At 44.7% G+C, this 25972-nt stretch overlaps 2 protein-coding genes across 5 annotated transcripts in view; one reads left to right on the top strand and one right to left on the bottom strand.

Annotated features, from left to right (window-relative positions):
• The window catches only part of RIGI (RNA sensor RIG-I), an 81068-nt gene extending 75375 nt beyond the window's left edge, over window positions 1-5693 (top strand). The window contains exons 18-19 of one of the 2 annotated variants that reach the window (XM_002689480.7): window positions 2026-2169; window positions 4420-5693. In XM_002689480.7, the coding sequence (XP_002689526.3) occupies window positions 2026-2169; window positions 4420-4758 (483 nt within the window). In that variant the 3' untranslated portion in view covers window positions 4759-5693. The remainder of the gene's footprint in view (window positions 1-2025; window positions 2170-4419) is intronic. The other variant, XM_024996055.2, reaches the window with a different exon arrangement.
• Window positions 5694-12253: 6560 nt separating this feature from the next.
• ACO1 (aconitase 1) overlaps window positions 12254-25972 on the bottom strand; it is a 62940-nt gene continuing 49221 nt past the window's right edge. For all 3 annotated transcript variants that reach the window (XM_024995652.2, XM_005209852.5, NM_001075591.1), the window contains 6 exon segments: window positions 24835-24939; window positions 23962-24104; window positions 20352-20499; window positions 16457-16579; window positions 13875-14060; window positions 12254-13110 (listed from right to left, as the gene is read on the bottom strand). In XM_024995652.2, the coding sequence (XP_024851420.1) occupies window positions 12997-13110; window positions 13875-14060; window positions 16457-16579; window positions 20352-20499; window positions 23962-24104; window positions 24835-24939 (819 nt within the window). In that variant the 3' untranslated portion in view covers window positions 12254-12996.

Below are 25972 nucleotides of genomic sequence, written 5' to 3' on the forward strand. Positions count from 1 at the left end.
TATAAATCAAAGGATCTGGACTTCCCATAGGATAAATCTCTTAAAGGTGAAATTACTACATAAAAAACCATGTAAATCCAGAAATGGATAAATACACGAAGGTAAGGGGCAAACCATACACACACACCGAAGTGTTTCCCTGTGCCTTTAGTTTTCAGAAGTTTCATTATAATGTGTCTTGGTGTGGTTTCTCTGCATTTATCCTGTTTGGATTTGTCCAGCATCTTATATCTGCAGGGTTCTGTTATGTAAAATTTGGGAAATGTTTAGTCATTGTTTGTCTGAGTACTTTTTAAGCTCTGCTCTTTCCCCTCTCCTGTCATAACTGTTAGATCTTTTTAAAATAGTCCTAAAGTTACCTGAGGCTCTGCTCATTTATTAATTTTTTTCTATTTACTTTCTGTTGTTTAGATTGGGTCATTCCTGTTGTTCTGTCTTCCAGTTCACGGATTCTTTCCTTTGTCCTCTCCATTCTGCTATTGAGCCCATCCACTAAACTTTTTGTTTTGGTTATTGTATCTTTTAGTTCTAAAATTTCCATTCTGTTCTTCTTTATATCTTCCATTTCTTTATTGAGCCTCTAAATTTGTTTGTTTCAGGAGTGTTTATGATGACCCATTGAAGCATTTTTATTATAGCTAGTTTAAAGGTTTTGTCAGATGATTCTCAAATCTCTGTCATCTTAACATCAACTGGTTGTCTCTCTCTCTCTCTCTCTTTTTTTCTATTCAATTTGATATCTTTCTGGGTTTTGGTATAAAGAGTGATTTTTAAATCAAAACCCAGGGGTTTTCATACCAGATGATGAAATTTGGGGTCTTAACCTTCCGTGCTAGCTGGCGTCTTCTGATACTGATCTGGCAGGGGAGGTAGGTGACCCTGCTTCATAACTGCCGCGTAAGGGTAGAAGTCTGGGTTTCCTACTCAGCTGCTGTTGATGTCAGCAAGGGGAGGCTCTTTGTAACTTCCGCTTGGGGATGCAAGTTCTGGCCCCCAGCGTGATCCCTATGGATTGTACAGTCAAGGGGGGCTACCATGTGGCAGGACTGAAAATCCTGGCTCCCTGTGTGGCCTTCTCTGACACCACCAGGGGGGAGTGTTGAGATGCTTCGTCTCAGCCCTCCAAAGTGGAATTCTAGGTTCCTCCCCACTAGATTCAGGGTTCTTGGTTCTTTTTTTTTTTTGTCATTGTTGTTGATTTCTCCCTGTGGAACAGCTATTGTCTAAAAGTTTTCTGTCTTGCTAGTTGCCCCTGTCTTCATCCTTTGGCTAGAGAGACAGGCTTTTGTTGAGACTTTCCGTGCGTGCCGAGAGGCATTTCTGGTTGCCAGCTTCTTCGGCCCCATGTCTAGGATACACAAGGCAAAAAAAGACAAACCCCAGGGATCTCACTCCCATGTGGTTTCTAGGGCCCCATGGTTCCTAGCTGGTCTGCCTTCTCTTCGTCCTTCAGAATCTTATGTTTATTTTATATATAATGTTTCAGCGTTCTTAGTTGTACTTAGCCAAGGCCTAAATTTTGAGGTAGAATGTAGTCATCCTATTTAGACATTTAACTTTAATGTAATTCAACAATATTCTTTGTGGTTTAGAAGGGGAGAGAGAAAAAAGATTTTAGGTGGTGGGGGACTCTTCTGCCTGCTGTTCTATTCAATGGGTTTATACCTTGGGAGTGGGTATTTTATTCCTAAAACAGTCAATGCATATCATAAGGATTTTAAAAGTTTTACCAACTACTAATGTAGAAAGCATGGTTCACATGACTATTTTATGGACATCTTTCATGCTTTTATGGATCTTTGATGAAGATATTGGAAAGACTAATTGGAGAGGCCACAGTTAAACACTAACAAAGAATTAGGAGAATCAAAATTATCTGTGGGATTTTTATAAACAAAACCAGGTCCTGTATGTTCATAGAAGTTGTATAGGAATAAATTATTATGTACGTGTGTGTGTGTGTGTATCTTAATTATACCCAGAGTACACATTTGAAGGTTTTTTGGTCTGCTTTTTTGCACTTAGATTCGCCAGATACAGATTCAAGAAAAATTAATCAGGGATAGTCAAGGAAAAGTAAAACCTGTTGTTGATAAGAAAAATAAAAAGCTGCTCTGTGGAAAGTGCAAAACCTTTGCATGTTACACAGCTGATATAAGAGTGGTGGAGGTAAGCAACCTTTTTCACAAACAGCACTGGGTCCTTTTTTAGCACTCATTAAAGCTTGTCTATCTGCGAGAGAATTATAGTAAGAATACTCTTTTTTCTTTTATTATCCTGGCCAAGGTCCACGTATTTTTAAAAGGCTAAAACATGTAAAAGAAACCCTAAATATTCAACAATAAAGGAATACTTTAAAAGCTGCTGCTTAACTAAATATTGTATAGCCATTACAAATAATCGTTATGCTATATGCAATGTGGTATTCTGGATTAGATCCTAAAACAGATAAAGGTATTATTAGAAAAAGTAGTAACATTTATAGCTTAGTAAATAGTAATGTGCCGATATTAATTTCTTAGTTCTGACAAATATGCTATGATATGTAAGATGGAAGTGCTTATTAGGGAAGCTAGGTGAAGGGTACACAGGACAATCTTTCCAAGTTTTCTGTAAATCTGCAGTTACTCCAAAATAAAATTTGTTAAACAAAATTATTAGGAAGCTTATGTAGTATAAGGAAAAACTTTCTACAAATTAATGGCAAAGTGGAATAAAACCCAGGATATGTATTAAATATGTATTAAATATGCTATGATCAGAGCAGTATGAAATAATAGCAACAATACCACCATCACCACCACCAATAAAATCACTTAACGTTTGTACCAAAAAAGGCTAGCAGAAGTATACTAAAACGTACTCACATTTTGCAGTGAGACACCATGATTCTTTTCTCTTTCTACTATTTTATGTTTTCTTTAAAAAAATTTTTTTAATTGCGGTACAGTTGTTACACAGTGTTGTTTGAGTTTCTGCTGTACAACGTGAATCAGCCACAAGTACACACGTGTCCCCTCCCTCCTGAGCCTTCCTCCCACACCAATTTTACGTTTTCTAAACTTTCTTTTGGGGATATGGATCACTTTTACAATGGAAGCAAAATCTCCTGATTTTAAACACATCTGCAGCTTAGCTTTCTATTTTTTTTTTTCTTAAAACTTGTAGATAAAGGATTAGAAGAATCTCCAAAGACAAAAATTGGACGTAACTCTATTGCTGCTGACTGGGGACAGTAGAGGGCCTGGGCTGGTTCACATGATGAGTTGTTACATTACGTTAGCTGTTACATGTAATAGGTGTAATAGGTGTGGGAGGAAGGCTCAAGAGGGAGGGGACACGTGTGTACTTGTGGCTGATTCACTTTGTTGTACAGCAGAAACTCAAACAACACTGTATAACAACTGTACTCCAGTTAAAAAAATTTTTAAAGAAAACAAAATAGTAGAAAGAGAAAAGAATCATCGTTTAGTCTTCTGTTTAGTCTTCAGAAAGCTGAAGTCTCTAGTCAGTATAACACTGGAGCAAGAAACACAGTTAGGGCTAATACTAGCAAGTTCCCATACCTTCCTGAGTCTTTTTCTTTAGCTGTAGAAGGTCCTTTCAGCTCCAATTTGGGTGATTTTCTCTTGAAATAGCCCTTTTAGACTCTGTTTTCCTGAGGGCCGGGTTTGTAGGATCTGTATTTGTTCTGTGCACTGTGAGCTTTATTTGTGTTTATTCTAATGTTGTGGGCGGGGCCAGTGGACAGCTTAGTCCCTGAGAGTCTTCAGATACACACTGACCCTTTGTTGTTCTCTGTATCCTTGGGATTCTTCCTGTCAGGGCCACTGGTGAACTTGGGCTTCCCAGATCTTCAGCAAATACCCCTTTGTCTCTGAATTAATGAGTATCTATTTTCAGGGGTTTCCCTGATGGCTCAGTGGTAAAGAGTCCACCTGCCAATGCAGGAGACTCAGGTTCGATCCCTGGGTCAGTAAGATCCCCTGGAGAAGGGAATGGCAACCCACTCTAGTAGTTTTGCCTGGAGAATCCCATAGAGAGAGGAGCCTGGCGGGCTACAGTCCATGGGGTTGCAGAGTCAGATGTGATTTAGCAACTACAACAATGACAGTCTGTTTTCAGGAGCCAGGTTGCCTGGAAACTTTTTAGTCCTCCTCAGCATGAGGTGTCCCCCATCAACTCACTGGTACCTCCACGCCCACCCTCACCTCCACCTGTGTGGCTGGGAGTCAGACTGCATGGATTGTACTCTAGTCTTGAGGCGAATTCACATTTCCTCCCTACTCCATCTGTAAAAGAAGTGGGATCCCGCCTCCTTGTCATCTCAGATTATTGTGGAATTTTATTTTTTAAGTCACAGTTACATTCTGGTTCTAACATTCTGTTTTGGGTGCTATTTGATCCCTTTATCTGTAGGAATGCCATTTCACTGTGGTTAGAGATGCTTTCAGGGAGTGCTTCGTGACTAAGTTACACCCCAGACCGAAGAAGTTTGGGAGTTTTGACAAGAAAGCTAAGATCTTCTGTGCCAGGAAGGATTGCCTCCATGACTGGGGAATTCACATGAAGTACAAGACATTCGAGATTCCAGTTATAAAGATCGAAAGTTTTGTGGTGGAAGATGTTGCGACTGGAGCTCAGACACTGTATGCAAAGTGGAAGGACTTTAATTTTGAGAAGATCCCATTTGATGCTGCAGAAATGTCCCCTTGGGCTCAGGACCTCAATCTGCAGGGAGTGGATGGCCTTGAATGAAGAAGTTAAACCTGCGTGTGAATCATGGGTCTCTTTGTACTACGGTCAAGTTATTTTTCCTATGGCTTGTATCATACGGAGTATGTATCACTCAACTTCTATTCGTTTTCAGCAGTTTGTACTGATGCTATATCATGTCTGTCAAGCACAAGTGAGTGGATTAGAGCACTCGATTCTTTGTTGGCTGGGAGAGCTTGGGAAAAATGAATAAGCCTTAACTTGTTGCCATCCTTCCTTTCAGAACCCAGTGTACCCATAGCCACTCAGACACACTGGGATCAATGAATGAGTGAATGGAATGTTGAAACCTTTTCCATACTTCCTTTTCCTTAACCCACTAGGCTGAAGCTGAAACTCCAATACTGTGGCCACGTGATGCAAAGAACTGACTCACTGAAAAAGACCCTGATGCTGGGAAAGATTGAAGGCGGGAGGAGAAGGGGACGGCAGAGGATGAGATGGTTGGATGGCATCACCAACTCCATGGACATGAGTTTGAGTAAACTCTGGGAATTGGTGATGGACAGGGAGGCCTGGCGTGTTGCAGTCCATGAGGTCGAAACAACTCAGACACAACTGAGCGACTGAACTGACTGACCCACTGAAACCGACTTTTGCCCTTAACGATCTATTGAAATTATTTTTGTCAAGGTCATCAGTGACTCTGGTTGTCACATCCATTGGGCACTTATGAGTCCATCTGATCTTTTTCTGTTTTTGCCGTTAGATACTTCTTTCTTGGAACTCTGTCTTGGCCACTTGCTCTTCTAACTCTTCCCCAGTCTTTTCTATTGGCTTCTTTTTCTGATCCCCCACGTTAGTAATTCCAAAGGTTCAATGTATATACATATCCATAGGCGTAAGAGTCACATTTACTTGTATTCTCTGTGTAGCAACATGTGGCATCTATTATTAAAATTCAGCAATGGACTTTTTTTTTCTTTGTTGGCTCTTGGACCTTTCTCCTTTAAAGTTTAGTTCTTTTTCTTCGTTTTAAAATTTTTAAATTAATTTTTATTGGAACATAGTTGCTCTGAAGTGTTAGTTTTTGCTGTAGATCAAAGTGAATCAGTTTTATATATACACATAGCCCCTCGTTTAGATTTCCTTCCCATTTAGGTCACCACAGAGTACTGAGTAGAGTTCCGTGTGCTAAACAGTATGTTCTCAGTGGTGGACAACTCTTAGTAATGGGGACATGAAAATGATACAGTAATCCTTGCAAAGTTGATTTCTGTTGTTTTAGTTTATTGTACATCTTGCCCAATTAATTTTTTTCTTAATCTGTGCCATTGTTCCCTCCGATTGGTCATCTCAAGACATTTTCCAGTAATAGTTGATGGTCAACATTTGGACTGTGTTCTCAAGTAGGTCCCTTGGATGATACTGAAGGGGCAGTTTAATTTGGCTGTCCATTCTGTTTAAAAAATTAGAACGCATGCAAAGGTATCCTGTGCCGTTTAACAGGGTTTGCTGATGCTCCAGAGTTTAGTTTGGTGTGTTCCAGACACAGAGACACCTGAGTTTTGCTGTCTCCACCCAGGCCAAGGTATTGTATGTTCAGCTCAGGGTAGGCTCTGTAGTAATTTAAGCAAATTCCTAAAACACATGAGCTGTTTGTAATCCGCTAGGATCGTCAATGGCTTAAACAAACTTGCAAACATCATAAAATGTTAATATGCTCAATATAAGGGATCACATAACTTTTCAAATAGCACCTATTTATATCTGAAGGCTATTTGGTGTCCAAGAGACCACTCAGAGTACCCAGATCAATCCTGGAGATCAGTGGGTTGATGCACTACAACCACCTCATCCTGGTTTTGATCTGATGATTGGTTTTGCAGGCAGAGTCAGAGAACTTGCTATTTACCTAACTACTCCTTGGCTTAATTTTCTTCATCTGCAAAACAAGGATAATGCATACCTGTAAGGATTAATGGAGAGTTTTTAACTGAAATAACATATGAGAAGTCCTTGATTATACATAGTAGCTTGATCATGGTTACTCTTAGAAGTATTCTTAGTAAGACATACTAAAAACGAGTTATTTAAGCCGACTTACTTGCTGATTTTTATTCATTTTCCATTTGTATTTTATAAGAGTATTAAGGTTCTGATCACCGGTTTTAATGTGGGCTTTTTCCCCACACCACCAAGCAATTTATCAACGGGGTGTCTTACCACTCAACTCAGTTCTGACATTCTCTGCCTGGAGATGGCATCAGAGGCCTTACAGGTTAAGGGCTCAGTCCTACAAGACTGCCCGCCTCCTCCCTACAAAGTGTCATTACCTGTGCTTCTGACCAGTTGCCAACAAAGGTCCATCTAGTCAAAGCTCTGGTTTTTCCAGTAGTCATGTATGGATGTGAGGGTTGGACTATAAAGAAAGCTGAACACTAAACAATTGATGCTTTTGAACTGTGGTGCTGGAGAAGACTCTTGAGAGTCCCTTGGACTGCAAGGAGATCCAACCAGTCCATCCTAAAGGAGATCAGTGCTGGGTGTTCATTGGAAGGACTGATGCTAAAGCTGAAACTCCAATACTTTGGCCACCTTATACGAAGAGTTGACTCATTGGAAAAGACTGATGCTGGGAGGGATTGGGGGCAGGAGGAGAAGGGGACGACAGAGGATGAGATGGCTGGATGGCATCACTGACTCGATGGATGTGAGTCTGAGTGAACTCCGGGAGTTGGTGATGGACAGGGAGGCCTGGCTTGCTGCAATTCATGGGGTCATAAAGAGTCAGACACGACTGAGTTACTGAACTGAACTGAACTGACCAATTGAATACGGATGAAAGTTACAGCAACCTCCTCTGTGGGCTTAATTAACTTGCTAGACTCATAGGACTTAGATTATTGGTTTATTGTAAGAGGAAATAACTCAGTGTAGGGATTGTTTCTACAAATTAGCCAAGATGGCAGTGGTCAGGCTCTCTTGCCCCATGACCTTTTGCTGTCACCCCACATTTTGTAAATAATGCCTTTGCATGGTTATGTAACAGCTGAGGTCACTTACAGAACTGCGCATGCATGCCATGATGTACTCGCGTGGCCTCGGGCCACTTTTTGTTCTGTAAAGCTATATAAGCCCCACCTGAAAAGCTCTTTAAGGGGAGTAAGAGTTGTATTGAGTTGGGTTGCGTAGTTGTTGCTCCTATGGCAGTCATTAGAGAGTAAAGCATGTCTGCCTTCCCACAGTGAGTAAAGAAAGTCTGCCGTTCCTTCCCAGGTGGCTCCGTGGTAAAGAACCCACCTGCAATGCAGGACACCTGGGTTTGATCCCTGGATTGGGAAGAGCCCTTGGAGGAGGAAATGGCAACCCACTCCAGTGTTCTTGCTGGAAAACCCCATGGACAGAGGAACCTGGCAGGCTACAGTCCATAGGGTCTCAAAGAGTCAGACATGATTGAAGCGACTTAGCCTGCATGTTCACAGTTCCTACGGCTCCTCACATCTTCTTCCAGCTTCCTTGCCCATGCCTTGTCCTCCCTGGGATCAGTGAACAGTGAGATACAGCGAGACAGTTGGCATAGTCAGTCGGATACAGCTAGACACTCAGGAACAGCCAGGTGAAAGAGATGCATAGGGTAATTATGCAGAAAGGGTTCAGAATCTCCATGTCTTCTCTGAATCTCCGTGTTCATACACCTGGAAGCTCTTTGAACCCTGTTCTTTGGGTTTTCTGAAGGCTTCATTTGGGAAGCATGATTGATTAAGTCATTGGCCATTGGTAACTTGTTTAACTTCCAGCCCCTCTCAGCCCCTGAGGGCAAGGGATGAGACTGAAAGTTCTAACCCTCTGATCCTGTGATTGTTCTCCTGTTAACCAGTCCATCCTTAAGTGTTAGTTGCTCAGTCGTGTCTGACTCTCTGCGAGGTCCCTCCTCTACCAGGGACCCTCTACCAGGTTCCTCCATCCATGGGATTCTCCAGGCAAGAATACTAGAGTGGGATGCCATTCCCTTCTCCAGGGGATCTTGCCAGCCTAGGTCTCCTGCGCTGCAGGCAGATTCTGAGCCACCAGGGACGCCCACCCTCCCTTAGGTGTGGTCCAAAGGTCAGTCATTAACATAACCAGGACACCTTTGTTGCTGTTATCACTTACGAAGTTCCAAGGGTTAACGGAGCGCGCGCGCGCGCGCACGCACGCGCACACACACACACAGCAGATTTTCAGTGCTGGAAGATCTGCTGGAAATCTAAATAATTCAGTTTGGATGAAGGTGAGTAGCCCTTCCTTCTCGACAGCCAACTGAAGAACGCGGACGAAAGCTGAAACAAGAAAAACTGAGAATTTCCTTGTTTCACGTTAGCCTGAAGTCAAGCCCTTGCAGGTATAGAGCATGGAACAGAGTAGGCATTTGGTCAAGACTTGTTGAAGGAAAAAAAACAGTAGTAAGGATTTAAGAATTGCATACTCTTGACTGATGCCCAAATGGTCACTGGATTTCTAGATCAGAGGCTGCGTTTCAGAACCAACTGGGAGTCTTTTTCTTGGGCACATGCCTAACCCCCTTAGAACATCCTGGCAGGGTGGTAGCTTTTGAAGTTCCTCAGGTGTTTCTGATATAATCTGATACAACCGCTCTTTTGTTAAGTGTGGTCCCCACCAGTGCTGACCTTGTGATATTTCCCCCGAATGCCTGATTGTGTCACAAGGCCAGTAAACTGATTCCCACCCTTAAAACTGAGATTATTATTTGAATTTAAAAACAAGCAAGCCAGCAGGTCAGTGTTGGCTCAAGTGTGACCCGTGGAACGTGGAGCTGTGCGATGCTCTGCAGAAAGCAGTTCTGCGGGCAGATAGGCTTCCATGTTGTCTGTTGCCCCCTCTCCCCTCAAATGAACGACTCGCAGCGCACACGGCCATTGTGTCCTGTGTCAGCTCTGCAGTAATAAGGCCCGTGTAACCCAGTGGTTCCCAACTACACTGACCCTAGACCCCCCCATATTCACGGCACGTTATCAGCATCCTGTAGAAGAACCACAGTAGCAGATACTCATAAGCCCTGATGCCAATCAGATGACGAACCAAATTAGAGTATTAATTTCAGGATCATACCAATAACTCATTTTATTATATCATGTAATAAAACTACAAATTCCACTCAATAAATCTGTATTTAAAATGTAGACCTCAGTTTTGAGGATTCAAATTATTAAAACTGTTAAATGTTGACTATAATTATATAGTCTTTGTACAGGTGAACAAAAACGACTTGGATGTTAAATTCTGTTTGTGGTCAGGACATTTAACAGCTTCCGAAGAAGGCAGCCCATGGAGCTTGGGTTCCTGTTTTTCAGAAGCAGCTCTCATGGCTCCGCCACACTGTCCTAACTCAACCCTGAAAGGCCAGCTGTGCCCAAAATAAGGTGCTTCATTTAGGTGACTAGGAAACTCCCAATATTTTTAGCCTAGGGGACACTGGGATCTAAGATAACAAACTATTAACTGTTATCCCAGAGCCAGTGGCCATATCCCCCAGCACACGGACTGGCCCAGAGTGAGGCCATCACAAATGGAAATGAATTGGAGGGACCTGAGTCTGAGTCGCTAGATCCAATCACCCCTGTGGCAATGGCCACCTCGGTTCTTGAGCCAATTTTTTTTGTTTGAATTATGCTTCTAACACTGTAACCAAGAGTCCTGTCTAATATATCCTTCTCCTAGATCACTTTCCACCTACATGAGCTGTTCCATAGCCAAAGACACATGTGCTTACTCACTGCAAGAGAAATTCGTCAATGAACTCACTGTGCGCCAGGGGCACTTGTTTCTCTAGGAGGGATCAGGCAGATACGAATTTAGAAAACAGTAGGAACCAAGGAGATGGGAACCCCATAGACAGGAAGAAGGGGCTGGGCCCAGCACGCTTCTCACCTGGAGAGTAAGTGCCCAGTGCCTTCTTGAGAAACCAGGTGAAAGGGGTTTATTTGTCCAGCCTGGTTGAGAGCAAGGATGGGACACTGGCCCAAGACACTTTATTAATGAACACGATAGAGGGTGTTTGGAAGGGAGGAGGAGGGAAATTCAGAGGTGAAGGGACCTCATTCCAGAAGTCATAGCTGTAAGAATAAGCACTGAGGGTGGGAAGTCAGGCTGCTCCCAGGCTCGGCAATGGAGGCCTGAGGGGTGGATGTGTTTTTTCAGCCCTTAGTGTTTTTATGCTAGGACTGATTTTAATATGTGGGTCACAGGATTTTATTGTACATCAGGATTGTTTGTGATTTTTATTTATGAACAGAAGCTAGATCCCAGGATCTCAGAGGCAAGGATGCTCAGGAACCTGCCTTGTCCATTATTTGGGGGGAGAGCTGGGGGCAGGATTTGATCCTGGGTGTTCTGGAGCTAGTGGTAAAGATTCCGTCTGCCAGTGCAGGAGAGAAACAAGAGATTCGATCCCTGGGTCAAGAAGATCCCCTGGAGGAGGAAATGGCAACCCACTCTGGTATTCTTGCCTGGAGAATCCCATGGACAGAGGACCCTGGTGGGCTGCAGACCATGGAGCTGCAGAGTCAGACACGACTGAGCGAGCACACAGGCCCAAGTTCTGCTGACCAGCCCACAGACCCTGAGTGCTGAAAGCTGAGACTTAAAATTCATTAGAGGGAGATTAATTTGTAAGGTATAGGGTGCCCTGTTATGGACTGAACGTGCCCCCCCTCCACCCCAAATTCGTATATTGAAGTCCACCCCCCACTGTGACTCTGTGGAGATGCGGCTTCTAGGCTAAGTTTAAATAAAGGTCACGAGGGCCGGGCCCTTGTAAGAAGAGACCCCAGAGAGCTTGTCCTTTCATCCTTTATCTGCGCATGCACTGAGGGAAGGCCACTCGAGGACACAGGGAGAGGTGGCTGGCTGCAAGCCAGGAAGAGAGCTCTCACCAGAAAATGAATTCGCTGGAACCTCAATCTTGGACATCTATCCTCCAGAACTGTGAGAAAATAAATTTCTGATGTTTGAGCCACTCAGTCTATGACATTTCATTATGGCAGCTGGAGTAGACCACAACACGTGCCTGAAATGACTTCAGTGATGAAAATGAACAGATAACCCAGCTGAAGATGAAAAACTATTATAATCTGTTCACCAAGCTACACTGTCACTGCTCCCAGGCTATTGCTACCGTCTTGTGTGCTTGTAAATGAGGTTCAACACAGCCATTTGACCTGCATATTACTGATGTGGTTACAAAAAAGAGCTCGAGAGACTTACCTGGCGGTCCAGTGGCTGAAGACCCCGTGCTCCCAGTGCAGGGTGCCTGGGTTCAATTCCTGGTCAGGGAACTAGATCCCCCGTGCCACAGCTAATTGTTCTCACGTTAAAACTAAGACCTGGCACAGACAAATATATTTTTGGAAAACAAACAAACAAAACTCGAAGATCATTCGGACTTCAGGAACCTGCAGTCTGAAATTTGCTCTGCTCTAAATACCACAAAATGAGGGCCACGCACGCAGCAGAATTCAATACCAAAGTCAAAAAGTTTTCCTTGAAAATAGATTTAATCTTATTCAAATTAGAAATGTTCTGCATCTCTCTCCACCAAAACCACCTCCAAAGTTCTCCTCCTGATATATGAAAAGTTTTCTAGGGAAACTTTATGAAACTACTGAAAGAAATCTCCGTATTTCTTCAGTGTGGATCTGTCAAAAGGTACACAAGCAAAAACTTCAGTGTCTGAGCTGTTCATGAGGTGCCTGGGTCACTCACTGGAGGAAAGGGCGGGGTGCAGGGACTAGTCACCACGTTCGAACACGTTCCCCTCTGCCTTGTTAGCTAACACTGGTGGCGCACACAGAGGCGAAGCACTCTCAAGGGGAAGGTTTCACTGAGCAGAGGGTAACAGAGAGGAGCCAGAAACTGGGCAAGAGACGGACGTGTGTTCACCTGAACATTAGAGGCTAAGAGTGAAAAATCAACATTCAGTGATCAGTGACCTTAAAGGGCTCAACTCTCCCTTCTTGGCACAAGTGACAGTCCCACCATTCTAAGCTCCCAAATTCTACAACAAGATAAAAAGATTAACAAAAATAGAGCATGTAGAAACTGCTGATTCTGTGTGCACAGGATCCACACTGGAACCTCAGGGTGCCCTGGGCAGGCAGCACCCCTGCATGGAGGGGAGGGTCGGGGGAGGAGGCTGGGGCGGGGACGCTGCCAACCCAGGGCCTGCGGGCTGCGGACGCTGTGCTTCCTCCTGCCACCGGGCAGCTGGGACACCAGGGCCTACTTGGTCATCTTGCGGATCATGTAGTTGAGGATGCCCCCGTTATGGAAATAAGTGAGCTCCACGTCGGTGTCAAACCTCATGACAGCCTGGAAGGTCTTCCCGGTATCCAGCTGGGAGGATGGATAAGCAGAGAATTGCTGAGGGAGGAGACGAGCCAGCCCTCAGACTGCCCCTCCAAGTGCAGTCCATGCCCTGGCAGCACCCAGCACCCAGAGCAGGTGCCGGCCGGCTCCAGACCCGCTGAGCAGTAAGCTGTGTTTTACTTAACAAGATGCCCCAGGTACTGATCTACAAGGTAAAGCCCTGCAGAGCATCTGTGATGGAAGTGCGAGACATTGGAGAATTAGAAACAGCCTCTTGGGGCAGCAATTACTAGCGATTCGGAATATTTTCGAAGCCTTCACCAGGGACGGCCCAAGGAAGGAAGTGTTGGCAGCCAGCAGGCACTTCACTAAGGTTGTCCCCTAGGCGCTGGCCCAGAGGCTCGCCCTGGGACACGGCTCAGCAGCTCAGTCTGCCTGGGCGGCTAGATCACCCTGGGACCACGGTGGCGCACTTCATCCTCGGCTTACCCAGGGCTGATCTGTCGTTTTCACCTCAGTGCTAATCAAAGCCAGGGCGAGGTGAGGTGCAGGGATGGGGTGAGTGTGTCTGTTCACATTTTTATCATAAAAAGGTGTTTTAAACGCCCTGTCCCTGAGCTTTTCATCACTATTCTTCCAATGCAGGAGACATGAGTTCAATCCCTGGGTGGGGAACTAAGATCCTGCATGACCTGCAGTGTGACCAGATTAAAACAAACAAACAAAAAAAGACTGATGACAAACACGGGGCCCCTTTTAGCTGGACCTGGCCTGGAAAGGCACTGACTTACCTTGATCTGGACTTTCATTCGTGGTTTCAGGGTTTCTGGAATGCTAATAGTGTATCGTTCACGCCCAGTGAGTCCCAGGGTGTCTGCATTCTCCCCAGGGAGGTACTCGAGAGGGATCACCCCCATCCCGACCAAGTTACTTCGGTGAATGCGCTCGTAACTCTCTGCTAGGACAGCTCTGATTCCCTGAGAAACCAAGAGAGTAAGTAGTTCGGACACAGTTTTTCTTTAGATACACAGACACCTTACAAAAGGGTTCTTAAGTCAAAACTCTTCTCCTGCCTGAATTCTTCTTAAGTACCAATTAATCCTTTACATAAAATGTTGTCATTATAAATAGCACCGTAGCTGACCAACTGCCTCCACTGGATAAGCAGCATGTAGGCAATGAAATGAACTCTCTGCTTCTACCTCCACCAACCCTGGATGGAGACACTGGTACCGTGCCCCGCACCCTGGGAGTCAGTGGTCTGTCAGATATTTGAACCCACAAAGTCTAACCACACACTTAGTTTGTGATACAAACTCCCATTGTGTCTGGAAACCACACTACAAAGAAACACAAAGAAAATTCATTTCCCCCCTTGAATTTCGGTATTATTGTAGGCTGTATTAGCAGACACAGAAGATTTAATCAAAACACAACTTTCAGAACATACTACAGAGAAAGGAATTGATCACCTGCTGTGTGCCGCTTTTATACCTCCTGTTTCAAGGATCAAATTGCACTGAATATAATCTTGATATAAAGCTTCCTATAAAGTACATTTTATTGATAAGATATAAGTGACAATATACAGCAATGATCAGTAAACCAGGATACCTGATTAACTAAATACCCAAATCTCAAATATTAGTTAACTGTAATATAATATTAAGATACCCGTAAAAGCTCTCAACATCCTTTCAGATCCCCTGAATCAGGGTCACTCAGGAAGCTTGTTAAAAAATGTAGATTCTTGGGTACTTACTACCCCTGATCTACTGTATCAGAATCTCTTACAGGAAGCATGGGTGGGAGAAGATGGGATTCTTTTAAGTCTGGAGAACCATGGCTAGACAGAGGTGTTCTAAGACTCTGCTGATATTACAATCACCAGGGTAGGCTTTTAAAATCCAGACGTCCAGGCCTTTCACCTTACCAACCAAACCAGAATGTCTGGGAATGAGATCTGGGCATAGGTATTTTTTAAATCACAAAGTGTTTCCAAGTTTAAAAGTACAGATTTAAAAGAGCAGATTCTTTATGACAGGTATTTTGTATAGATTTATGTACATATGTACTGTGTATTCATTTGGGGGGAAGGGGCAATGGTTGTAAAGACAGGTTATTCATGCCCCAAGCTCTGTGAGGAGGGCTGTGTGGGGCTGCAGGTCACACTGCCCGGCCCTCTCTGCCTGCGGACAACGTGGCTGAGGCTGGCCAGCTACAGAAGGAAGTGTGCACGGCTGTCTGGGCAGACAGAACTCAGGGCAGTTCTGTAGAGAAGCTGACACTTGCAGAGTCAGGACCCTAAAAGAGGGCTGTTCCCTTGTTCTTTGTATACCCGCTGCTCTCCTGGTCCGGCTTCCTGGTCCGGCTTCGCCTCCACCCTACTCACCTGCGTGCTTGCCCTCTGCCCCTTAAGCCAGGACGGCCCCACCTGTTAGTTCATTAAAGGGAAACATTTACCCTCTGATGGCTGTTACTTGAGGGGCTATGAGGGACATGGCCCAGCTCTGGTTTCCCTGGTAACTGACAGCCAACCTGATGTCAATCCCTGCTCTAATAAATGGGAGGAGCTGCCTCCTGCTCCCAGGGGTAGAAGTGTGTCCTGCCTGCAGTCCTTTTCTAACTGAGCCCTTACGCAGACCATTCACTGGCAATGAAAAGCAGCTGTAAAAAGTGCATTCCCTGAGTTTATTCAAAGCTCAGGCTCCTGGGCTTCCCTTGTGGCTCAGCTGGTAAAGAATCCACCTGCAATGTGGGAGACCTGGGTTCGATCCCTGGGTTGGGAAGATCCCCTGGAGAAGGAAACGGCTACCCACTCCAGCATTCTGGCCTGGAGAAATGCCATGGACTGTATAGTTCATGGGGTTGCAAGAGTCAGACATGACTGAGAGACTTTCACTTTCAGGCTCCTGATGTTTTCCCTTCTGTGAACCTAACAGACAAGGCAGTAGCCGCAGCTTACTCCTCACACTGACCTGGGACAAGGGCCTTAGATAAGCTTCAGGTGCTAACCTGAGAGCATTATGAAAACCATGAAACTTTCCCCATTAAAAAAAAAAGACATACATCCCACACTTCTGGATGTAATTTCATAGACTTCAAGATCCTCCCCTCAACTGCTGTACAGACACACCCAAAGATCCATGGCTCTCAGGGTAGCAACATTCGATGGTGGGGAACCGGGTGACTCTACTTCACTCAGTGAGGGAAGCCCCGATCTACCAAGCGAGAGGTGAGAAAACAGTCCATGCCTCCCCGAGCTTGCTTTGCTCTCCCACAGCATCTTCTTGGAAAGTAAAGCCTCGCTCCCAGCTTCCCTTCTGGTTTAGGGGGGCAGCTGCCTGCAGGGCTGTCTCTGTGTCCTACTCACCAGGAGGAAAGGGCCCTTGGCGGCCCAGTCTCGGGAGCTGCCCGAGCCGTACTCTTTGCCCGCCAGGACGATGAGGGGGAGGCCCGCCTGCTGGTACCGCTCAGCGGCGTCGAACACGTCAAGCTGAGGAGGAGAGGAGGAAGGTTTTACTGACAGAGTAAAGGCACAGCGTGTAGACAGAGGCCAGTGAGTCCTGGGGGGCCATGCAGGAGTGTCTGCAGTCGGCCAAGCCAGTGTAAATTCAATGGCACACTCAACCAATCAGTTGCCTGGTCTACAAATTTCCAGTTAATGCCATCTATTAATACTTACCTCTGTCAAATTGAATTTTATACTCTTAAGTGAAATGCCTTATTGTCCTAATTTTAGAAAAACATTCAAATCCTAGGGCATCAGGGGGAAAAAGGAAATTAGATCAGTTTTTTTTTTTTTGTTTAACTCTTCTATTGATTAAAATATTTTAAAGCAAAAGCAGATAATCCCACCTAAATCTGGGTTTTGATTCTGTACCAGAGACTTGGTGATGGTCAGTTGTGAAGGGTGGCCAAACACAAAAAAAGGTCACGTGTTTGGAAATTACAAAAATGCAGACTTTTATTCATCACCCTCCTACGTGGAGGTCAAGGAAACGATAGTAGAAACACTGATGAAGCACCAATCAATAAAGGACAAGAAAGGGATAAGGAATCTCTTAGTATGTATGAGAAACAGCTTTAACAGATTCGTTTGTTTCTTATAGGAACTCTGAACATTCTGCTGAGCTGAGGCTTCACAAAGACGGGTGATATCATTGATGGTGAGTAATGAAACATTTTTTTTTTGTCACTACTTAAGTCAGAAAATAAGACCCCTCCAAAGAGTCCAAAGAGGGAGTGTTTGATTTGAAAGGAGCTCTACAAAGGTATATAATCAAACTCTCAAGTAGGCTTTCACAAATTACTATTGTGGTAAAAGGATGGAGACTGTGGTTAATGTCACACGGCACTGCCTAAATCTAAGTAGGGTTCTGTCTGTCTTCAGCTGAACAGAACTCACAAATATAGAAACAGCTGGAAAAAAACACAAAAAACAGAGTAAAAGCCTGCTCTGTCTAACCAAAAAGCCTGGATGCTTTCGAAGACCAGGAAAGAAACAACCTACCTGATATTTTCAGAGGTATCTATTACTAGTTTGGATATTAAGAATGTGGGAGTGTGTGTCTTAAAGTGCTTTCAAAACCACCACAGAGCTGACAATCCCAAGGCAGAGCGGCTGGGTTGTGGAACCCAGCTGTGTGGACTCGGCAGGTTTGAATTCCGGGCTCCTGGCTTTTCTCTTGTGTGCGTCAAACTGAGAGTAGCAAGCAGCTTATAAAGCATCGGCTCCCTGCACTCTCCCTCTCTTCTAAAGAAAGCATAAAGTTAGTGGTTTCTTCTGATATCTCACCTCTGGATCCCTAAGTATATAATCGGTCAGTTCATTTCTCCTTTTTTTTATTATCCATTAAATTCCTACTTAGAGGATTTAGTTCTTTCAACTACCTCTCTTGTAGGGCCCTCCCCCTCCCAACCTCTCCTCTCCAGGGCCTTCTAATATCACTGTCTTTTTTTTTTTTTTTTGGCCATATGTTTTGATGACGTACATGCTATTTATAGCTGAGCCACATAATGGACTCAGATTTCCTTTTCTTGGCAATTGAAAAAAATTTTTTTCCTACTGGAAATAATAAATTTGTATGTGTGTGTGCACAGGTGTTCACCTGTTTCTGTGTCCCTACCAATTAACTAACGAATATACTACCTAAAGTATCGACATAAGTCTTTTCTGGAGACATTCACATCTGTCAGGCAATTTACTTTAAAAGTCTTTTTCACGCGGTGTCACTCCCTACGCCCTCATTCCTGTGTGGAGCGCTGACTCTCTGAGGCGTGTTCATGTGACAGAGGAGACTTCCTTCCCCAGCATCCTGGTGATTCCCTGCATTTCCTTTTCCTGGATCCTACATCTTCCCCTATATTTGGTTTATTCTCTCGTTTTGGTGGAACACAATTACCAAGTAGCTTTCTGAGACTGGGGCTGACAGATTATTTTTAAAGCTTTTGAATATCTGATTGTGTTGTTACTTTACCCTCACTTGGCTGGTCGTATGAGGGATACAGACTTTAGAGTGCCAACAATCTTCCTCAGTCTAAGTCCCTGGGTTGCCCTGAGTGCGTCTGATCCCCAGAAGAGTGCACGTAAGCTTTTTTCCCCCTCTCCGAAGTTTCTAGATCTTCTCCTTACCTCTGCTGTTCTTAATTTCACAGTGATGTGACCTGGAGTGAGTATTAATCATGTGGCTGGGTGTGGTCAGTGGACCTTTTGATCTGGAATCTCAGATTTTGCACTTGAAGAATTTCTTGTGTTAACTCTTAACAATTTCCTCTCAGATTCTATCTGTTCTCTTTAGCATCTTTATTCAGTCAGATGCTGGTCCTCCTCGGTTCAGGCTTTGATTTTTCTTACATTTCCTAATTTCCCCTTTGTCTTTCTACCTTCTGGAAGATTTTCTCAACTAGTCAACTTTTCCTGTGAAATTTTTTAGGGACTTTTTTTTTTTTTTAAAGAGCTCCTTCTTGTCTTCTGATTATACCAACAGAAAATCATCTCTTATCACTCTGACGAAATAATTGTTTTTCTTAGTTTTCTTCTACTGTGTGCATTATCTGTTTTTCTCTTTATTCCTCTGTTTCTTGTCTAGGTCTGTCTTTCAAGTTCAAGGCCTGGACTCCAATGTCTCTTCATCTCTGATGCTGTCTCCTTATTTAAGCTGAGGCACTAACCATCTGACTAGGAGTTCTGTGCACGGTAGGGCTGTCAATGAGGGATCCCACCATGACAGCTGGCATCCCGGAGGCCCTCAAAGTCTATTAACTGCAAGTCCCTCCTTGGTCTCCTGGGGACTTCACCACGCGTTTGTATCCTTTTCATTTACTCGTCTGTTGTCCCTGCTGGGCCCTGAACAAACACGTCCTGGGCACTCGCTCTGTGCGGGATGGGCTTCCCAGGTGGCGCACTGGTAAAGAACCCGCCTGCCAAGGCAGGAGGCACAAGAGATGTGGGTTTGACCCCTGGGTTGGGAAGGTGCCCTGGAGTAGGAAATGGTAACCCATTCCAGGATTCTTGCCTGGGAATTCCCATGGACAGAGCAGCCTGGCAGGCTATAGTCCATGGGGTTGCAGAGTTGACTAAGTGACTGAAGCATGCATGCCACCCAGAACCTTAAAAAGCAGATATTATTTTACTTTGCAAGTAAGAAAAGTGAAGCTCAGAGAGGTAGACAGATTGCTGAAGAAGGCTCCACTGCTGGTCTGAGGTGGAGCTGGGACTTGAACCCAGGCTTGTCTGACTCCAAGGGCAGGCTTTCCCACCTCTCCCCATGCCTGCCCTCTGTGAACAGACAATTCCAGCTCTAATAAACCAACTCCACGGGGTTCCTACTGGGACCCAAGCAGGCCTGCACAGTCCTCTGTATCCTTCCTTCCCTAAGGTATGATTGATTAAATGTTACTGAAGTCATAAAACAGCACTTCTTAGGAAATATCCTCCACCTTAACCTGGAATTTCCCCTTCAAGTATTCTGAACTGATGAAACCTCAATCGGAGGCTTTTTAAGCTCAACCCTTAAGAAACTAGATTTAGTTAAAGCATGAAGCAGAAATCTCTAAGTAGGAAAAGGCCTCTCAGTTTAAAGGGACTCTTCTTTAGGGATGAACTCTACATATATGGGACACTTGGCAAGAGGGGTTATGTAAAGCAGGAGGTAGGATGAGGTGTGGGAAAAAATAAGACCCAAGGGGAAGTGGCAGTGCAAGCACTGAAGCGCCCAGAGCCCGAGAAATGCTGGCTCTAGCGGGAGCACAGACATCATACTCACAATTTCACCAGAAGGCAGGTGGATAGTCTGCGGTGCCTGCTTGTTCAAGAATTTGTTTAATAAGCGGATGTTGGCAAATGTCCCCCGTGCCATGATGGCATCATTCCCTCGGCGGGAGCCGTAGGAGTTGAATTCTCGAGGAGTCAGGCTGATAACGAAAGCAGGAGAGAAGCTGGTTTAGGGAACTGAGAGATGAAACCTGGCTTACACCATGAAAGGGGGTAAAAATCACAAACCTAGGTGTTTCTGTAAGTCTACTAAGTCTTGTTCTCCAATGTGGAAACACTGTTTCAAACCATAGCTTCGACCGAGGGCACGATGAGAGGCAGCAGGTGCAATGGTGAACCTATAGCCTCCCAGCAGCAACCTACAGTCTTATAAGTCTGGGTAGAGCAAGCGGGAGGAACTTTAATAGGAGTATTTTATTTATTCAGTAAGGTAGCCTATAAAGCTTCATTAAAAGTAAAATGTTAAAAATGGGTGGGAAAAAAAAGGAAGCAAAGGGAATACTCCGGGTAGGTCAGTTTGGTGGAGCCAAGAGTGGGGGACACATAAAATACATTCTATAAATTAAACAGAAGTAAGTTCAAATTTGTCCAGGAACTCAATGCAATTAAAAAACACGTAACTGGCAACATGACTTAGTATTGTTTTAAGATCAAAAGCAGGGCAGGGACGAAGGAGCAGAACAAGAACGGCTGGTCCTAAAATCAAAGAAAAGTCTGGTCTGTGGGTCCGAACGAAAGGATGTTTTGAGATGTCAGGAACAACATCTTAACAATGAACAGTGACCAGTTCACTGGGCTGTTTCTTAAAATGCTAGAAGCCATGTGTGTTGATGATTTATTCATTAGCTCAATTCTGAAGACTGAGAATCTACGCATGGGCTTCAGGAGTAGGTAAGTGTGTCTATGAACCCCTGAAATTATGTCCAAATGTGGATATGTATTTTTCGGGAAAGGTATATTTCGTTTCATGCTATTCTCTAAAGACTATCAATAACCACCAATCAAAAAAGGTGTTGGTTACTTCTCTCTTCCTAGTTTTCTTCTTCCAGCCTCAACTCTGTTTCTCTAGTTTCTCTGTCCTTAGAAGCCTTTCCCATTCATTCATTCAACAACTTTTCACTGAGCACCAACTGCATGCCAGGAGCCGTCAGGTGCCTGGGATACAGCAAATCCCTGCTTTTGCAGGGCTTACATCCTAGAAGGTAGAGACAGAGACGTTTTTTTAAAAGAGCACCCTACACAAGTGTTACTAGATTGTGGTTAATACCTAAGAAAAAGTAGGCCAGGGCAAGAAACAGTACGGTGGGCATGACCTTATGGAGGAAGACTTGAACTTGGCGTGGGAGTTTGTTAAGAGGGTATCTTGGGGAAAAGCATCCAAGAGGAGAAAAAGGTGAGCTCACCCGAAGGCTCTCAGGCAGAGGGGTACTTGGCCTTGTCTGAACATTCAGGGAACAAGGTGGTGGGCAGCGTGTCCCGAGCAGTGTGGGTGAGGGGGAAGAGCAGGAATCACCGACCCACCTTGAACATCTGCCCTTTTCTATTTGCTGATGGACTTGCATCTCCCACTCAAGACAGAATCATCCCTTTAAAAGCTCATAATAGGGATGGTATGGGGAGGGAAGTGGGAAGGGGGTTCAGGATTGGAAACACGTGTACACACGTGGTGGTTTCATGTTGATGTATGGCAAAACCAATACAATATTGTAAAGTAGTGAGCCTCTAATTAAAATAAATACATTTGTTAAAAAAAAAGAAAACATACAGATGGCCAATACGTACATGAAAAGATGCTTAACATTGTTAAAAAATAAATAAATAAGTAAAAGCTCATAATATGAGGACTTCCCTTAGGCGGCCCAGGGGCTAAGACACCAGGCTTCCAGTGCAGTGCGCCCGGGTCCCATCCCTGCTGGGGCCCTAGATCCCACGTGCTGCAACTAAGACCCGGCCCAGCCAAACAATAAAACAAATAAATGTTAAAATCTCGTATGTATGACGTTTGCCAAAAAGTTTGTTTGGCTTTTTCCATACCATCTTAACAGTAGACAGCCCTGAGTGAACTTTTTGACCAACCCGCTATCTGTGTATGGGCAGTTGCCATGCATTTTAAAAAGTAGTTGCCCCAAGTTAAAGAAAAATCTCGACACAGACCACTGTGCGTTCACCTCCGTTAGATCTGGGCTGTCTTCTTAAACTCACAACACGCATATCTCGGTCTGAATGAACAGACTGTCCCATGGGATGCACTAGGAAAAGGCAGAGACTGAATGCGCGTGAGAGAAGGGGAAAGTTGTGAAGAGAATGGGTTACTCGCCCAGCAAGTGAGAGGAGGGGCAAGGTAGCTGTCCTCTCCCACTGGGAAAAAAGAAAAAAAAGCTTCAATTCTGTTTCTCATATTGGGTCTGGGCCCTGACTCTGAAGAAGGTGACTCAGCAAGTGGGGATAGGGCCAGGAATGTTCATCTCCCCAGACGAATCTCAAGGAGTCAGATCTGGGAGGGACACTGACTGATATTGGTGCACTGTTGTGGTGGTTTAGTGTCTGACTCTTCACGACCCCGTGGACTATAGCCTGCCAGGCTCCTCTGTCCATGGGGACTCTCCAGGCAAGAATACTGGAGTGCGTTGCCATGTCCTTCTCCAGGGGATCTTCTTGACTCAGGGTTTGTTAAATAGCAGTATATAATATTAGTGTGAAAGTGAAAGTGAAGTTGCTCAGTCATGTCTGACTCTTTGCGACCCCATGGACTGTAGCTTACCAGGCTCCTCTGTCCATGGGATTTTCCAGGCAAGAGTACTGGAGTGGATTGCCATTTCCTTCTCCAGGGGATCTTCCCAACCCAGGGATTGAACCCGGGTCTCCTGCATTGTAGACAGACGCTTTACTGTCTGAGCCACTAGGGAAGTCAATATGAGTGTAATACCTGTTAAAATAGGTATATGACTGAAGGATTGCTGAATGGATGTGTAAATTGCAAATCCTCAAAGCTGTTCTCCGTAAAGAACATGTCTCTTGGGACTTCCTTGGTGGTCCAGTGGATAAGACTCTGTGCTTTCAATGCTGGGGTCCTGGGTTCAATCCCCAGTAAGGGAACTAAGATCCTACGTACTGCAACCAAGCCCATATGCCACAACTACTGAGCCTGTGCGCTCCAGAGCCCACACGCCACAACTAGAGAGTCCATGGGCTGTAACAAAGACCCAGCGCAGCCAAAATAAACAGTAAACTAAAACACAACATATGTCTCTCAACCAGGAAATGTAAATACATTTCTGGTTAAACCCCTGCCAAGTGCTTCAAGTATAACCAGACCACACAGGGGAAGAGCCTTGTACATAAATGATCAGCCAAGCTGGTGGCAGGGATGATAGCCGAGTCTAATAAGTAGACTTGCTCAAAAAGAAGGTCTCCATGTGCTGAGGTTCATGTCCTGGTGGATTCTCTAGTAGCTTCAAAGCTACAAACAGAGTGATTGGTTTTCAGGCTCCAGGGTTCAGTGAAAAACTGGAGTCTGCCTCCAAACAGACCTCATGAAAAGAGGACTAACGACCTCATGCTGTCCCTTTTGTCTTCAGGCCTCCCCCCACCCCATTACTTACCCTCTGTTAGTTAAGTAGCGAGCAGCAGGGCTGTTTCTTGCGATGTTTCCAGCTGGAGAGATGTGGTCTGTTGTTACTGAATCTCCCAAGTTTAATAGCACATAGGCATCCACAATAGACTTAGGGGGCTGAAGATCCAAAGTCTAGCAAAGAACACAGGAAGTCAGTGTTTGCCTGGCTTTTCTCCAACGCATCACCAGGGGAGCCTCAACAGTAGTGGTCCACGGATCTGACCCTGATGATAGCCCCACATCAACACATAGAGAATTCTAGTTTTATTGGGTTTATCAGGGGTGTTTAGTAAAGCAAGTGAATTTATGCAAAATATTCATATCTCATCCTTGAAGGAGGGGAAGTATTGGCACTATCCCCTCAAAAACAAAAGGGATGATACTGCAGATGACATTCTTCCTCCACATCCAGAGAAGGTCCCAAATGCTGGGTACGGCAGGAGTCCTGCCTTCTACTCACATCCTCTCATCCCCTCCTCCCACTGGGAGAGCACAGACTCCTGATCATCAGTTTCAGAGAAGACGTCCCTTGTTTGTAAGGGTGTAAGGCTGAAGTACGGCAGGTCCTGGAGCCTGTTCTCCTGGACAGTCCCCCTCAGACGTTACTGAGTCTCTATCCCAGTGACACTTGATCTCCAGGGGTCTCTGCACAGCCACGTGGAAGCCCTAGACAGACAAACCACAGGCCCACTCCAGCCAAATAACCCAGCTTCCTCAAGCTCTCCTCAGTGTTATCTGCTCAGGTTTGTAAAGATTTCAACAAAGTAGGTAGTCAAAGCGAGGGTACTGGTTAATCAAGTAGATTTTACAAACCAAGAAACTTTTTGAAGAACTCATTTTGTTAAAAAAAAAAAAGTCCTACCAGGTCTTCAAAGAATGGTGGTGATTTAATGTATGTAGATTTGGGATTCCAGCAATATAGCTTATCTGACGGGGCTGCTAAGGCATTCCAGCTCTCATTCACAGTCTTGGGGAGAAAGAAAAAAAGGAGAGGCAGATCTAACCACAGTTCATCCTGAGGAAGACTTAACATGTGAACATAATATTCAAGCTAAGAGTATAGTTAGACCAATTCTTAGTCTAAATGGTCACACAACATGTCTATACAAAGATAACACCATGCTAAGTAATTTAAAAATACACATACCCTGTGACAGGCCATCTCTAAAATGACCCCATGGACCTGCCTCCTGGGAACCCTACCTGTAAATGAACCCTTCCTGCTGAGTGAGGGCTGAGCCTAGTGACTCATTTCCAGGATTAGGTTACAGAGACTGCCTTCTGTCTCTTCAACCTCTTACTTGCTCTTGCTGGCTCTGCTGGAAGCCAGTCACCATGCTGTGAAGAGACCCACCAGTAAGGCCCTGAGGGGGCCTCTCGCTGACAGTCAGTGAGAAGCTGAGGCCTTCACCCACAGCATTCGAGGTCCTGTATCCTGCCAGTGACCACATGAGCGGTCTAAGAACTGGCCCCTCCCCAGTCGAATCATCAGGTGAGGCCACAGCCTCAGACGACACCTGGAATGAAGCCTTGTGAAGGCAGACACTCCCTGTTAAGCCGCACCTCCACTTCTGACCCACAGAAACAGATAAAAAATGTTTGCTGTTTTAATTCACTAAGTTTAGGAGTAATGTGTTGCAGAGCAACAGGTAACTAACCATATAATTTATGAAATAACAATCCAGGTTGTACCCGAGGAGAAATTATTGATGCTCTGAAGATTTGGGGAGGTAGACTTCTGGTCACAGGAACATTAGATAGTAAGTGTCGGCCAGTAGGCGTTCCAATTGGCTTGAATTTGCTCCACGTCATTAACTCAGCCTCTGGAGAAATGCATTCAACCCAGTATCCACCAAACTCCCTTCAACCATTTCCCAATGAGCAGCTTGTGGGATTCACAGTGCGTGAGTGTGACTCCCATTTGAATCTGCTCCCCAGTCTGCCCTCATATTTCAAGCCACCAGCCCCAGCCAGAAGCCCTGGGGTCAGCCTAACACAGA

This window comes from Bos taurus, chromosome 8, assembly GCF_002263795.3.
Source record: "Bos taurus isolate L1 Dominette 01449 registration number 42190680 breed Hereford chromosome 8, ARS-UCD2.0, whole genome shotgun sequence".
NCBI lineage: Eukaryota > Metazoa > Chordata > Mammalia > Artiodactyla > Bovidae > Bos > Bos taurus.